General features: G+C 42.6%; 1 protein-coding gene across 2 annotated transcripts in view; it reads right to left on the bottom strand.

Annotated features, from left to right (window-relative positions):
- COX10 (cytochrome c oxidase assembly factor heme A:farnesyltransferase COX10) overlaps positions 1-17305 on the bottom strand; it is a 146659-nt gene that overhangs the window by 105133 nt on the left and 24221 nt on the right. The window contains exon 4 of one of the 2 annotated variants that reach the window (XM_002718961.6): positions 865-989. The exons of the other annotated variant lie outside the window; for it this stretch is intronic. Coding sequence (XP_002719007.3) covers positions 865-989 — 125 coding nt within the window. The remainder of the gene's footprint in view (positions 1-864; positions 990-17305) is intronic. 2 annotated transcript variants of the gene reach the window in all.

The following is a 17305-nucleotide window of genomic DNA, read 5'->3' as shown; positions in this document are numbered from 1 at the left end:
CCTGAAGTTTTCGCCAAGACCTTCTCACCATCGTATCTTATGAGAAAGCCACAAGGCTACGGCAGAACACAGTGACTAGGCTGGGAAGAAAAACTATTTTGGGGAATGATTTTGATGTTTAAAATAATGAAGGAAAAAAACACACATGAAAATATCATGCTAATTGGTTTTTAATATGATTCTGTATACCAAGTTAGCTATGTACTGAATTATTGATTTTTTTTGAAGATGCATATGCTTGTTTAAGATAAATTCTGCTTCGTATAGTGGTGGCTAAAAATGCAAAGAAATTAAAGAAAGAAAGACCAGCACATGCTATGACAAGATCAGAGGAGTATACTTGATACAGACAAACCCAGACACTACTAAGAACAGAAGGCCACGACAGCTCTGATACATTTTTTTAAAACACAAGGTATCCTAGTCACTGGAAGCCTACGAGAGTATGTCAAAAGGTTTGTGGAAAATGGAATTAAAAGACAGGTTTATTACAGTGCAAAAAAATTATGAAATTCATGTATATGAAAGGTCTTCAAAAAGTTTAGGAAAAAAATAGGTATTATGAAATAAAACTATTCATGAATTTCAAAATTCTTTTGTACCAAAATAAACTTATTCTTTATGTCTATTTTCCACAAGCTTTCTGAAGTCTACTGTACTCTTACCCTGATCATCTCTGAAAACCACTCACCTCCAAAGAAATGACAAATCAGAGATGTAAGTGACAGCGCTCCACAGGATATTCAGTGCTACGAGTTCCCAGTGGTTCCCCATGATGTGACTGGGGAAAGTTTTTAAAGTCTATTACGAGCACCTGGAGAAAAGCGACGATGCTGTGATGCAACAGAGAGGTGAGACACTGACCTGGTTGATGGAGTTGGCAGCGCAGGATGCAAGGCCTGTTCCGAGAGAAGTGAGCAGGAAGCAGGGCCAGTCGAAAGGTCCCGGAGCCAACGCAAAGCCAGCTGAAGTGGTGCTTACAACTAGAGCTGCGACACAGAAACAGGGCAGACACATGGTTACCAGCAAGATTCCCACTGTACAAGCCAGAAAGGTGAGGAACAAACCATCTCCCACATAAACCAACTGGTTACATTCACAGCATAAGCTGTAGGCTAAATCTTCTTTCATTTAAAACAAATTTTCCTTTTTATGATTCTAAAAAAGTGTATGTGTTAATTACAGAAAAATGTTAATTTTAAGTCTATATACTTGCAAGTAAAAAAAAAATAAAAGAAGACAGGCCTTCCATATTCTACCATTTACTTATTCATTCAACAAACATTTACTGAATAGCAAATTCATGATCAGTACTGTGCTAGGTAGTAGGCAACATAAGGGATAAAGATGTAGGAGGTTTTGCTTTTGCTGTTGAGTAGACAGGAGATGACAGATTATTGAACATTAGGTAGCAAATAACAAGGACCCCAATTCAAACTCCAAAGCCTAGTGAGAGGCTTGCCTGTAATAGATGGTGTACGAGTAAGTGATGGTAATCCTATGGCCATCAACAAGGACCAAAGAAAGAGACAAGGTTCTGGGGCTGGTGCTGGGGCCTACCGGGTAAAGTTCCCGCCTGCAGTGCTGCCATCTCATATGGACACCGGTTTGAGTCCCGGCTGCTCCACTTCCAATCCAGCTCTCTGCTATGGCCTGGGAAAGTAGTAGAAGATAGTCCAAGTCCTTGGGCCTCTGCACCTATGTGGGAGACCTGGAAGAAGCTCCTGGATCCTGGCTTCGGATTGGCACAGCTCTGGTTGTTGTGCCCATTTAGGGAGTGAACCAGCGGATGGAAGACCTCTCTCTCTCTCTCTTTCTCTACCTCTCTGTAACTCTTTCAATTAAATAAATAAATCTTAACCAAAAAAAAAAAAAAAAAAAAAAAAAAAAAAAAAAAAAAAGGAGGCAAGGCGCAGGAGCTAAGCCAGGCAACTCTAACATTCACTATAGCTGCTCCTTTTTGGTAGCCCTAGTGCTCTTCTCCTGGGGTCAACAGACTCTAGCAGAACCAGCAATTGTCCAAGGACAGAACTGATATGGCACTGTGGGCGCTGCAGAAACTCCCTGGAAAAAGGGTCACCACTGGTTGAGCTGATCTGGGACAGTGTCAAGAAGATGGCATTGAAACTGCAGCTTCAGGAAAAGGAAGAGGATGGTGGGGCAAGTAACCTGCCAGGTAGCTGCAGGATTCCAAGAACAGGCCCAAAGGGGAGAAGGACCAACGTCAAGCATCTCAAGTGGGTGACATCATCTACTTAGATTCACCAACCAAAAACCTAAGAGGCATCCTGTATCCTCTCCTTTCCCACTCAATGGGAAAAGCACTGTCAGTTCTACCTGTGCCACACATTTCAACCCATCATGACAGCCACCATCTGGTGCAGTGGTTCTCAACCAGAATGGCTTTGTCCCCGGGGACATAGGCAATGTCTAGAGACATTTTCAGATACCACACTTGGGAGGGGAGGGTGCCACTTGTCTTCTAGAGGGAAGAAGCTGGGGATGTTTTTGCATTTGTTTTTTTAAAGATTTATTTTATTTATTTGAAAGGTAAAGTTGGGGAGAGAGGAGAGAAACATTTCTTCCATCCACTGTTCACTCCCCAAATGGTCACAACAACTGCGACTGGGCCAGGCCGAAGCCAGGAGCTGGGAGCTTCATCTGGGTCACCCATGTGGGTTCAGGGGCCCAAACAATTGGGCCATCTTCTGCTGCCTTCCCAGGTACACTAGCAGGGGGCTGGATCGGAAATGGAGCAGCCCATACAGGATGCTGGTGTTGCAGGCAGAGGCTTAACCTTCTACACCATAGCACCAGGCCCTGAGGATGCTTAACACTTCACCTATGGTGCACTGGACTGCATACCCAAGAAAGAATCTTCTGGCCTGTGACGTCAATGGTGCTGAGGCTGAGAAACCCTGATTCAGCACAAGCTGCTACTGCAGGAGCCTCCTCCCTAACTGGTTTCCTTGCTTCCACCTTAGTTTTCTTCAGAGTGATGTTTTTAAAAAGTAAACAGATCGCATCACTTCATGGCTGATGTTACACCTGGAATAAAATGTAAACTCTTTCCCCTGCCCAAAAGCATGTCTCAACCTCTCTTAGGCTCACTCTCTGCTCTCCACAGTCATCTTCTGTTGTTCAAGTTTGCCAAGCTCCTTCTTGCCTCAGGGGCCTTGAACTTTTATTTCCTAGGCCTCTCTCCACGGCTGGCTCTTTCTCTTCTTTCAGATTCTCTCTAAGATATTCATTCTTCTCTTTTTTAAAATTTTTAAATGTATTTGAGAGGCAGAGACAGATGGATAGACCAGAGAGCTTCCCATTTGCTGGATGTCCCCCCTCCACCCCGCTCCATGCCCACAATGGCCAGGTCTGAGCCACGGCAAAGAGAACTCAATCCAGGTCTCCGCTGCAGGAAGCAAAGACTCAACTGTATGAGTATCCCCACTGCCTCCCAGGGCCTGCTCTGGCAAGAAGCTGGAATTGAGAACCAGGCATCAAACTCAAGGTACTCCTATATAGAATGTATCTTTTTTTTTTTTTTTTTAAGATTTATTTATTTATTTGAAAGTCAGTGTTACACAGAGAGAGAAAGAGGGACAGAGAGAGACAGAGGTCTTTCAATTGCTAGTTCACTCCCCAATTAGCTGCAATGGCCAGAGCTGTGCTGATCTGAAGCCAGGAGCCAGGAGCTTCCTCTGGGTTTCCTACATGGGCATAGGGGCCCCAAGGACTTGAGCCATCTTCTACTGCTTTCCCAGGCCATGGCAGAGAGCTGGATCAGAAGTGGAGCAGCTGCGACTCGAACTGGCGCCCATATGCGATGCCAGCACTGCAGGCGATGCTTAACCTGCTACGCCACAGCACCGCCCCCCCACCCCCCGCCCCCCGCCTTTTTTTTTTTTGTTAAGATTTATGCATTTACCCATTTGAAAGAGTCACAGAGAGAGAAAGACAGAGACAGAGAGATTTTCAACCTGCTAATGCACTCCCCGGATGGCTGCAAGGGGTAAAGGTGGGCCACGCTGAGGCCAGGAGTTTCATCCGGGTCTCCTGCGTGGTTGGCAGGGGCCTAGGCACTTGGGCCATCTTCTACTGCTTTCCCAGCATGAGCGCATCAGCAGGCAGCTGGATGGAAACTGGAGTAGCTGGCCCCAAATCTGAGTGTCTTCACCAGCATCTTAACCACTAGGCCAAACAGCTGCCCTTAAGATGTTACTTTTTAGGGAGACCCTTCCTGTCACACCTAGTTACTCAATGGTGTATTATCGTTCTTTTCTTTCCTTCCCAGGCCTTACCACACCCTGGCTCCTCACGGGAATAAAAATCGAGAAGGCAGGAGCCCTGTCTGTCTGGGAGGATCGAGGCCGTATTTTTATCACCACCTCTGTGCCAGGCAGAGAACAGTACTCACGGGAGGAAGAAGGATGGTGGCTGCTGAACTGCAGAACATCAAGCCAAGGGAGTTAAAGAGACATCAAGAAGTTTGTGGGAAATGGAATTAAAGGGCACGGTCATTTCTGGTGCAAAAACTTTTGTTAAATCCATGGGTAGTTATTTCACAATACACATTTTCCATGAACTTTTTGAAGAGCTGTCATATTTTGGTGGTAGGCAGCAGGAAATCACTGTCAGTCCCACTTACGGAAGCAATCCCAAAGTAGAAGTTTAACCTGTAGCAACTTGTGCAACCACTTACAAGGGCTACACTTTGCAGAGAAACAATTTAAGGGGCTATTCTATTAACCTACTGTGAACAAGTGTGGTCAATATGGGAACTGAAGATTTACGAGGGGTTATTTTTGGCTAAGTAAATTGCTAGGACCTGATAACTGAGAGGCTGGAAGACAAAATAAAACCAGAAAAGAATAAGAGGTTAGGTGTTGAGCTTGCGTGACATGGAGAAGAAATCCAAGTCACAGTTACAGAAATCAGGAAATGAGGGGAAGAGGTGGTGAAGCCAGCCAGTCCTAGGACAATGTGCTGTTTCTCCAGAACTGCAGGGCATCTAGGCAGAAATATCCAGGAAGTGGATGAGACTGGAGAGTGGAGCTCTGGAGGCCAAGACAGGAGATGGGAGTGAGACACAAAGTTCTCGAGTCACCTGCCAAGGAAACCACGGCTGACCCTGGGCGCGTGGATGACAGTATCAATGGGCAGCAAGTGCAACGGAAAGTGTGTGAAAAATGCCATTCTTTTATACTCAGAGGAAGGCGAGAATGAGGCAGCGCACATGTCCAGGAACATGAAGTGGCCATACGACGCAGGACAGGAAGGCCCACTACTGACATCAACAAGCGCATGCTAGATAGCCAGTTGTCCTATCTCTCAATCTAGTCTTACTGGTGACATTTTGGTCCCACCATATGTACTGGCCCCTCCCCTACTTATCTACATCAGACTCAGGTTCCTTGACATCGCATGTATTTCTCTGGTTAGGTTCAATGGCCGTTTGCAAAAATGACTTAAGTCTATGTACTGAGATTGCTATCCAGAACACAAGTCTCTAGAAAGCATGTACCTTGGGCAAGAGGTCCTGCCTTGAACTCAGGGCTTCCCCAATGTGGTGTACATTCAAACCTCCCAGGGGAAGACTTACCTCCAGAGAAGCGGGGATGTGCACAAATCTAAGCAGACAGAAGAGCCAGGTTCAGAAATGAAGATGCACGTTGGGACAGAAATTACAGAAGATCAGCAGCAGACGGCAAACAGGAGGCTGATCAGAAGTCATGGTGGCCCACATGTCCAGGAGACAAGCAGGGAGGAAGAGACAGGGAATGCTCCGAGGCCAGAAGCCAGGCACTGCCTCATCTCATGTCCCCTCTGCTTGACAGATGGCCTGCCCTGGTCCAGATGTGGCTCTACAAGTCACAGCACAAGCAGCGTGGGCAAGGTACCGAGGAGCGGCGACTGACCAAAGGCAGCTGGGGATGGCAACTGAAGAGAGACAACATCCTGGCAGAAACTGTTAGCGCTCCAATTCTGTAGTGACTCATGCCCCAAAGAAAACGCCATGGCGACTCCAGGCTTTCAGAAACTGCAGCCGCAGGTACACCCTACCCAGCTGCCAAGAGGGGAAAACCTCTCGAGTGACAGTCCGGCTAGCTTCACCTACACACCCTCAATGACCACCACGAGAGGCACCATTTTTAGGAAAAGCGAACAACAAAGCTCCCTGCAGGATACTCCAACAGCACCTTTCTTTTTTTTTTTTTTTTTTTTTTATTTTTGACAGGCAGAGTGGACAGTGAGAGAGAGAGACAGAGAGAAAGGTCTTCCTTTTGCCGTTGTTTCACCCTCCAATGGCCGCCGTGGCCGGCGCGCTGCGGCCGGCGCACCGCGCTGATCCGATGGCAGGAGCCAGGAGCCAGGTGCTTTTCCTGGTCTCCCATGGGGTGCAGGGCCCAAGCACCTGGGCCATCCTCCACTGCACTCCCTGGCCACAGCAGAGAGCTGGCCTGGAAGAGGGGCAACCGGGACAGAATCCGGCGCCCCGACCGGGACTAGAACCCGGTGTGCCGGCGCCGCTAGGCGGAGGATTAGCCTAGTGAGCCGCGGCGCCGGCTCCAACAGCACCTTTCTGTGAGGACGGTTTTCCTTTCTTCACAGCTGTCACAGCAGAAACTGTGAGAAGCTCGAGAACAGGCTGGTGTCCAGGAACCAGGGTCCTAAGTGGTTCTCCAGGTAGTTAGGCGAGTCCTCCCTTACTGCAGACAAGCCAGGGCTGGAGGAAAGAGCCCTAGCACCCAGCCTACCTCTCTGTTGTATTGGAGGCTTTCTATCCTGTGGGAAGAAAGGTAAGTGCTATTGATGGGAGAGTTTGAGGGACGAGACAGTAAACTGCTTCTATCCACAGAGAAAATCAGTCAGAATGATCCTCGACATATTTTAAGGTCTTGAACCCAGTGTCAAAAGTAGACGACTTATAAACCCCTGCAGGGGGTTAAAAGAAAAGCCACTATATGGCCGGCGCCGCAGATCACTAGGCTAATCCTCCACCTGCGGACGAGGTTCTAGTCCCGGTTGGGGCGCCGGATTCTGTCCCGGTTGCTCCTCTTCCAGTCCAGCTCTCTGCTGTGGCCCGGGAGTATGGTGGAGGATGGCCCAGGTGCTTGGGCCCTGCACCTGCATGGGAGACCAGGAAAAGCACCTGGCTCCTGGCTTTGGATTGGTACAGCGCGCCGTCCATGGCAGCCATTTTGGGGGGTGAACCAATGGAAGGAAGACCTTTCTCTGTCTCTTTCTAACTCTGCCTGTCAAAAAAAAAAAAAAAAAAAAAGCCACTATAACTTCCTCAGTATAGAATCTGTGAATCTGGTGGCACCAAAAATCAAGAGCCACTTTAGATATCTCTAAATATCCAGGCCAACATTTTGTATTGTGTTCTACACAGAAATTTTTTTAAAAAGTCAATCACCATCATAACGAACAAGGCAGCATCATAATCACTGAGCTGTCAAAGTAAGAAATGTGCTAAAAACAAAATCTGTTTTGTGCAAAACTAAAAGGGCTACATGGCGGCACAAAAGCAAAAGTGTGAATCACAGAAGGAGGTATTTTGCTACTGTTTTTATTCCCACCAGAGCCTGGCACATACATTTTTCTGAATGATAGGGTCTACTGAGGGATTGAGAAGAGACAGAAAGTGATTTGCAAAACAACTGACAAAGGGAAAAGGCCCATGTTCTAGAAAGACTTAACAATGACTAAATTTGCAAAATGGAAACACTGCCCAACTTCAAACATGTAAAAATTATAGATGGCAATGCAGATAAAAATGATAGCAACTATTATTATTATTGAGGAAGAAATCTGATTTTTGTCATACATTGCTAAAAGAGATCAAAAGCTAACAAAGAATGTATTTATACTTACTTTATCAAAGCAATTAATTTAAAAGAGAAAGGCAGAGAGGGGTTGATAAATTGTACAACTAAAATTGACCAAAGCAATATTCTCATACAACACTGCCACAACTGTAATTAAACTTTTCATTGATTTCCTGAGATTCATTACACGGAACCATTTTGCAACACCAGGATCTCATTAAAAGTGAATGTAATACATTCTTTCATTAATAACACTTGAAATTATATTTTATTTGGTAAGCTCATATTCTGTCCTTTCACAAATAAACATAAAATCAATGCTGCCAGCCAGGCATGACCCACCCAATAGAGGCTTGGAGGGACAGCTCTGCAGGCCCAGGGATGCCTCTGGGAGCCCAAGGCAGAGGACTGCCCTCAGCCCAATGGGCCTTGACCCATCCTGCTCCTGGGCAGGTGCAGCCAAATAGCCCCAGGCTCCTCCATGAGAAGAGCTCCAACAGCAGCCTTCATTAAATGCAGCCCGGACCCCTCAGCCCAAAAGCTCTGTCCATCAGCCTCTTCTGAACCACCAGCCTGACCTGAGACTGACCAAGGTTGCCTTCTTCCATGTCCCATAGTTAGCAGGTCTCACCAAATGCTATCTGCTGGCTGTCTGAATTCTCCCAGGGTGAAGTCCCTACTTATGTCAAAATTAATTTTTAAACAATCGCAATCCTATACACCCTGACTGGCCTGGAAGAAGAAGGCCCTGTTGAAAGCTGCCCTTCAGGCCCCATGGCCCATGGGTGGCCACGAGCAGCTAAGAGCAGCAGCTAGAAGGAGAACAGGGACCTCATTCCTGGAGTCGCACAGAAATCTCAACAACCAGTGAGCCTACAGGAGACCTCCAAGTCCTGATGAGAATGACAGCTCCAATCAAGACCATGGTTTGAGCTGCGAAGTTTGTGGTAATTTGCAGCAACAGAAAACTACTATGTGCCATAATTGGGTTGGCAGTTCAGAACGACTAGTCTCAGCAACACAGTGGTGGCAAATGGACTCAGGGAGTCACTCAAAGGCCACGTCAGTGCACTAGGTGGGAAGTGACGAGGGCGGCACAGGATGGCAATGCGTAAGCAGAGTTCCCAGGTATTTCAAAGGTGGCCATACCGGGCTTCATAATGAATAAATACAAGCAGTTACGTCCAAGAAGCTACACATAACTCAGGATCACAGACGTATAGGGCCAAACAGAATTTGGAGTAAGTAGTCTAAAAAAGATGGCTTCTGCAACATTTCAGTGTACACGATCTCCAAGTCTGGTGACAGGCAGTCAGGTCTCCCATGGCAGTCCCTCTGCTCCCTGGGCACTCTGTGTATTCAACAGTCCTCCCTCTAGTCAAGTCAAAACCAGCTTCCTTGAAACACAAGTCAGGCAAGTCAAGCTGTAACACCTGTCCCCGGCACAGCACCCGCGGCAGTGCTTCTTGCCCAGAAGGCTGGAAGGGGAACTGCAGGTCACAGACGGGGGAGCCTGAACTGCGGGGTCGGCAGAAAGAGCCCTGGTGCACATATACTATTACTTTTGTGACAAAGAAGGATTTGTCACACAAAAACCAAACTGAGGCTTCAGTCTTCCTAGTTCTAACCTCACAGGGCACTTCCCAGGGGAGCAACAACTCACTTAGATGGTTTTGCATTTTCCAACATGTATGAGATTTTCTTGGAGAAGTAGCTTTATCAAGGTATTTAAAAAATTATTTTTGCTTATTTAAAAAAATTTTTATTTGAGATATGCAGAGAGAGAGAGAGAGAGAGAGAGAGAGAGCACAACAGGAAGAGAGTGCTCATCTGCTGGTTTACTCTCCAAATGGCTTCAATGGCCAGAGGCTGGGCTGGGTGTCATGAACACAACCCAGATCTCCAAGTGGGTGGTAGGAACCCAATTATTTGATTTATCATCGCTGCTCCCAAAGATGTGCATTGGCAGGAAGCTGGAGTCAGGAGCCAGAGCCAGGAATCCAACCCAGGCATTCTGATGTGGGATACAAGCATTTTAACCTCTAGGCTAACTGCCTACTCCAAGATATTTTTTTAAAAAGGTTGATTACTTAGAGAACTGTTGGCCTTTGAACATAAGTGCTGATGATAATTGATGCTCTTAATTTTCTAAGATCATCAATTTAAAAATAACCGTAAGGATTGTATTAAAAAATGAGTCACCTACATGCAGCTTTCTCATTATCTGTCTCATAACGCCTCACTATTTTTTACCACCAGTCCCAAAATAATTAAATGAAAAGCAAAACTCCAATAAATCAATTTAGATAATTATCAATTGTGATAAAAGATTCGGTGGAAAGATTGAAACTACTGGCTAAATGAGATTTTGAGATTCTCTATAGATTTCAAATTACCCGTATGACCTATTCTAGCTCATTATCCTAGATGGCAGATACCATGCAATATTGTAAACAAGTCACTCTTGCTGCCCACCTGTCTCTCCAGGATGCTTTTCATTCCAGGAGCAAAGGGACTTGTGCCTCACCCACCAAACTCTGGGCAAGAGTCAGGTGCGGACAAATGTTACAGTGGTGGCAAGGTAAGGATTTTATCCAAATATGTGAGGAAAAGGATTATTTTTTTTAATTTCATATCACTGCTTTATTTTTTTTCTTGAGGACCACAGATGTGACATTGACAAGGATGGGAGGTTTGCTTATATGTGTGTCTAAGCAACACAGTAACTTTCTGTCAACAGATCTCAAACTACAAAACAATATGTTAATTCAGAGGCGGGAAATAAGAATTTTTGATTCTCAAATGAGACTGTGGTTCTTATTAAATGACTGTGACTCTGGGCAGTCACTGTGGGAGGCTCCACACCATCAGGACTCCCTGGTTACCGGGTGAGGGACATTGCTGGGGAATCTGAGCTTACACTGAGGACTGCACAGATCCTTTGTGTGGTCCTTGTGGTAGAGTGGACGAATAATATACCCACTGGGGCTAGTGCCCAGGCACTGGTCTCCTTCAAGAAGAAGGGCTCAGCTGAGTCTATACCAAAAGACAAGAATCCTTCCCTTTGAAAAGGAGATTTAACAGGACAAACCAGGGTGTTTCACCTCAGACACACTCTCCACCCTGCAGTACAGAGCTCCTTGGCCACACCCACCACATTAGGTATTCCCTGAAAGCAGACACTCCACTAATCCACACATAATCCAAAGATAAAGGCTCCATAAAGAAGAAACCATCAAGTATCTCCACAAACCACAAATGCCGAATAACAAACGTACCAATTCAAGAAACAAGAATAAAGAAGGCAATATGATGCCCCCAAAAGAACACAATACCTCAATACTAGATTGTGAAGATGATGAGATTGAAGAAATGCCAGAAATGGAATTCAAAAAACTGATCATAAGATTAATAAGAAGTAATCAGAAGCAAATGCACAAATTAATGAAATCCACATGACATGAAAGAAAATTTCTCCCACAAAATTGAGATCTTAAAGAGAAATCAAATGAAATCTTAGAAATAAAGAATTTAACATAACAAATAAAAAATGAAGTATAAAGCCTTAACAACAGAATCGGTGAAGCAGAAGAAAGAATATCTGAGTTAGAAGACAAAGCACAGGAGACTAAAAACAACATGCTCCTGAATGAACAATGGGTCACAGGATAAATCAAATAATTGCTGGAAACAAATAAAGATGACAACACAACCTATCAAAACTTATGGGATACAGCAAAAGCAGTGTTAAGAGGAAAGTTTATAGCAACTGGTGCCTACATCGATAAATTGGAAAGGCACCAAATAAATCAGCTATCAATGCATCTCAAGGATCTAGAAAAACAACAGCAAACCAAACTCAAAACTAGTAGGAGAAAAGAAAAAATTAAAACTAAATAAGACTAGTCCCAGTCGGGGCGCCGGATTCTGTCCCGGTTGCCCCTCTTCCAGGCCAGTTCTCTGCTGTGGCCCGGGAGTGCAGTGGAGGATGGCCCAAGTGCTTGGGCCCTGCACCCACATGGGAGACCAGGAGAAGCACCTGGCTCCTGGCTTCGGATCAGCGCGGTGCGCTGGCCGCAGTGCGCTGGCCGCGGCGGCCATTGGAGGGTGAACCAACGGCAAAAGGAAGACCTTTCTCTCTGTCTCTCTCACTGTCCACTCTGCCTGTCAAAAAACAAAACAAAACAAAACAAAACAAAAAAAAAAACCACTAAGGAAGAAATCAACAAAATTGAAACAAAAAAACACAAAAGATAAGCAAAACAAAGAGCTGTTTTTTTGAAAAAAGTAAACACAATTGGCACACTGGCCCAACTAACCAAAAAAAAAAAAAGGAGAGAGAAGACCCAAATCAACAAAACTAGAGATGAAAAAGGAAATCTGACAAAAGACACCACCGAAATAGAATCATCAGAAATCACTACAAAGAAAACCATATGCCAACAAACTGGGAAACCTAGAAGAAATGGATAGATTCTTGGACACATAAAACCTACCTAAATTGCGCCATGAAGACATAGAAAACCTAAACAGACGCATTACCAAGACGGAAACTGAATCAGTAATAAAGACCCTCCCAACAAACAAAAGCCCACAACTGGATGGTTTCACTGCTGAATTCTACCAGACTAACTCCAACACTTCTCAAATTATTCAAAACACTTAAAAAGGAGGGAATCCTCCCAAATTCTTTCTATGAAGCCAGCATCACCTTAATTGCTAAACCCAGAAAAGATACAACAGAGAAAGAGAACTACAGACTAATTTCCTTGATGAACAGAGATGCAAAAATCCTCACAAAATTCTAGCCAATCGAATCCAACAACACATCAGAAAGCTCATTCACCCAGACCAAGTGGGATTTATTCCTGGTATGCAGGGATGGGTGAACATTCGCAAATCAATCAAAATGATACATCACATTAACAAACTGAAGAACAAGAACCATGATTACCTCAACAGATGCAGAGAAAACATTTGATAAAATACAATACGTTTTCATGATGAAAACTCTAAGCAAATTGGGTTTAAAAGGAACATTCCTCAACACAATCAAGGCAATTTATGACAAACCTACTGCCAGCGTCCTACTGAATGGAGAAAAATTGGAAGCATTCCCACTGAGATCCAGAATCAGACAAAGATGCCTATTCCTACCACTGCTATTCAATATAGTCCTGGAGGTTTTTCACAGAGCCATTAGGAAGAAAAATAAATCAAAGGGATACAAATTGGGAAAGAGGAAGTCAAACTACTCCTATTTGTAGATGACATGATTCTATATAAAGGGAATCCAAAAGACCACCAAGACTATTGGAACTCATAGAATAGTTTGGTAAAGTAGCAGGATATAAAATCAATACAGAAAGAGCAACAGTCTTTGTATACACAGACTATACCATGGCTGAGAAAGAACTTCTAAGATCAATCCCATTCACAATAGCTACAAAAAAAATCAAGTATCTTGGAATAAATTTAACCAAGGATGTAAAAAAAAAAAAAAACCTACGATGAGAATTACAAAACATTAAAGAAAGAAATAGAAGAATATACAAAAAAATGGAAAAAATCTTCCATATCCATGGATTGGAAGAATCAAGATAATCAAAATGTCCATTTTTCCAAAAGCAATTTACAGATTCAGTGTAACACCAATCAAAATACCAAAGACATTCTTCTCAGACCTGAAAAAATGATGCTGAAATTCATATGGAAAAACAGTAGACCTTGAATAGCTAAAGCATCTTATACAACAAAAACAAAGCTGGAGGCATCACATTACCAGATTTTAAGACATACTACAAGGCAGTTATAATCAAAACAGCCTGGTACTGGTACAAAAACAGATGGACAGGTCAACGGAAAAGAACAGAAACACCTGAAATCAATCCAATCATCTACAACCAACTTATATTTGACCAAAGAGCTAAAACCAATCCCTGGAGCAAGGACAGTCTCTTCAACACATGGTGCTGGGAAAACTGGATTTCTGCATTCAGACGTACGAAGCAGGACCCCAACCTTACACCTTACACAAAAATCAATTCAAAATGGATTAAGGATCTAAATCTACAACCTGATACCATCAAATTCTTAGAGAACACCAGAGAAACCCTGCAAAAGATATTGGCACAGGCAAAGAGTTCTTGGAAAAGACCACAGAGGCACAGGCAATCAAAGCCAAAATTAACATACGGAATTACATCAAACTGAGAAGCTTCTATACTGCAAAAGAAACACTCAGGAAAGTGAAGAGGCAACCAACAGAATGGGTGAAATTAACTGCAAACTATACAAGTGAGAAGGGATTAATAACCAGAATATATAAAGAGATCAAGAAACTCCACAACAACAAAACAAACAATCTGGTTATGAAATGGGCAAAGGACTTAAACTGACATTTTTCAAAAGAGGAAATCCAAATGGCCAACAGACACATAAAAAAAAATATTCAGGATTAGTAGTTGTCAGGGGAATGCAATGAGGTTTCACCTCACCCCAGTTAGAATGGCTTTCATTCAGAAACCAACAAACAACAAATGCTGAAAAGCATGTGGGGAAAAAAGATACCCTAATCCACTGTTGGTGAGAATGTAAACTGGTAAAATCACTGTGGAAGACAGTTTGGAGATACCTCACAAATATGAATATAGACCTACCATATGACACAGCCTCCCCCATCCTGGGAATTTACATAGGGAAATGAAATCAGCAAATAAAAAGAGTTATCTGCACCCCCATGTTTATTGCAGCTCAATTCACAACAGCTATGACATGGAATCAACCTAAATGCCCAACAACTGAGGACTAGATAAAAAAATTATGGGATATGTACTCTATGGAATACTACACAGTGGTAATAAAAATGAAATCCAGTCATTTGCAACAAAATGGATAAATATGGAAAACATCATACTTAGCCAGTCCCAAGGGACAAACACCATTTGTTCTCTTTGATCTGTGATAACTAATAGAGCACTTTTTTTTTTTTTTTTGGTCTTTTCTTCATACTATTTGTTGAATTCTTTACTTAACATAGAGTTAATCATATGTGTATAAAGTCAATTGCGGGTGGATCTCAGTTAAAAAATAAGAGTGGGAATATGTGAGGGAGGAGGAAGTTTGTAACTGTAAAGCTGTATAGTTCTGCTTACATTCCTATGGACTTATTTCTAAGAGTAAGTTTCAAAACTTGCCATGGGACCCCAAATCCCATTAAGCTAGGTGGTAAAAATGCCATCTTAAGTGTTAAAGTGACCATATTAAGTGTTAAAGTGATGATATACATAGGATTAAGTGTTAAAAGCATCATACAAATATGATCAAAATCTGGTAATAATAATAGAATTAAAAATGAGAGAATGTTCCAACATAGGAAGCAGTCCACATAGCAATATCACAGAATGACAATTGCTTTAAATAGCACTCTTACCTCAGAATCAGCCCTTAAGGCATTTTAGTATGGCTGAAAAACCCACGAGAGCATTTCAAGCATGAAAAGCCAAGACATTGTGGCAAAAAATGTCCTACATGAAGGATCTCTGTGAGAAAGATCCTAGTGGAAAGAAGTGGTCATCAAAGAAGGATGTGCTTTTCTCTGAAGGGGAGGAAAGAACTTCCACTTTGCTTATGGCCTTGTCTAAATACTGACAGAGATTGTGGATTCAAAGGGCTTCCATAGCCTTGGTAGCTCCTGTCAAGAGCCTCAGGTGATCACTGGTGTCATACATAAGAGTGTTCATTGTTAAATTAACAACAGGAGTCACTGTGCACTTATTTCCCATGCAGGACTCTGTCCTCAATGAGTTTTATTATTAGAGTTAATTGTAAAACTTGTTCTCAGTTTGTGTGTGTGCAAATTGTTGAAATCTTTACTTAGAATAGAGTTCATCTTCTGTGTATAAAGTTAACTGAAAATGAATCTTAATGGAGAATGGGACGGGGACTGGGAATGGGAAATGGAGGAGGAGGTGGGGTGGGAGGGCAGATATGGTGGGAAGAATTACTATATTCCTAAAGTTGTACTTATGAAATTTATACTCATTAAATAAGAGGTTTCTTTGAGGAAAAAAATAAATGACTGTTCCTACAGCTTCCATTCACTATCTTCATGTTTAGCAACACCTTAAGCTTCCAATGGTGGAGTATGTAATTGAAGAGTGTTTTTTAGGTGTCACAGCTTGGCAGCATCCTGTGAACTTCCTAATACAGTCATTTTACCAACACAAATATCAAAGAAAGTGGTAATTCTCATGCTTACTGTTCAGTTCAGATGAAATGTTAAATGATGAGAGACAGAGTTATTTTTTCTCAGCCACATTAAAGGATATCAATCAGGGGTAAACAATTACAAACCATAATCGCTTTCGGTTAAAAGACAAGACTTTTTTAATAGAGGTGTTTTTTTTTTTTTGTTTTTTTTTAAACAACACAGCTGCAGAACTAAGAACTTGTTAGGCAGAGCTTCCTGTTTTTCTTTCTTTAATTCATATACTTAATGGCCAATGTTGGTTTGAACATTCCAGGACCAAATTAAATCTCCTAACTTCAGATTTACTAAGCAGCACTGTTACCAAAACGAAACCCTGAAGTGTGGTTACCAAAGCAAATCATCAGGAAACATTTGGTTTGCATTTATAGTTCCATTCAGAAAAAAGGATATGAAGTGTCTGATGAGGCTGGGGAGAAATAGATACATAAAAGCTGTTTATAAAATTAAGCTAAGTGTGCAACACTGAGTGAGATCCTAAGACTGTTTTTCAACTAGTTTTATCTTGAGTCAAGAGTCGTTTCTACTTTTTCAAAAATTATTTTAAGTTTCTCCCTTCTCAATAAAACATTTCCTCTCTACATATGTGATATACTAAATAACTAACACTCTACAACCTTTCTAATTAACTATAAATTTTTTCCATAAAATATATGCTGTTTAAACCAAAACTGATGCATGCAACTGAAACTTTTTAGAGTGGAAACACATCTTCAAATACGACTTTTTATTGAGCTGTGACAATATGACAGTGAAGCTTTAACTCAGTTTCTCATCAACATAGTGCATGTGACTGTCCAGAGAGCAGATAACTTACAAGATACATATTTAAGGAATGAAGATTCTTCAGGTATCACTCTGATTTCGCCACTATTTAGTGTTTATCTACATTTGATTATTTCCACAGCACAAGTTACAGGTTGGTAAAATGCATCTAGTCACTTGTTCTTTTTCATCTGAACCTAACTGCACATTTATGAAAATGTATCGTTAATTTCTTATTCTCTGGGAATTTTCATTTACTCATATTCATTAGCTATGCAACAATGTTGACTACACCTTTATTCTAAACATTCAAGAGGATTTTCCAGCCAGAACATCTTTCGGAAATAATTCTCAGATGACTAGCTGGAAGGATTCCTTTCCTGGTACTGCTGTCTCTTTAAGTGAAACTGAAAAATCAATAGTCATTTGCCACGTCTAATAG

This window comes from Oryctolagus cuniculus, chromosome 17 (assembly GCF_051225735.1).
Source record: "Oryctolagus cuniculus isolate XC-2025 breed Fujian yellow rabbit chromosome 17, ASM5122573v1, whole genome shotgun sequence".
In the NCBI taxonomy this organism is placed as follows: domain Eukaryota; kingdom Metazoa; phylum Chordata; class Mammalia; order Lagomorpha; family Leporidae; genus Oryctolagus; species Oryctolagus cuniculus.
The sequence above is the reverse complement of the archived record's forward strand: the minus strand, read 5'-3'. Positions and strand labels throughout refer to the sequence as shown.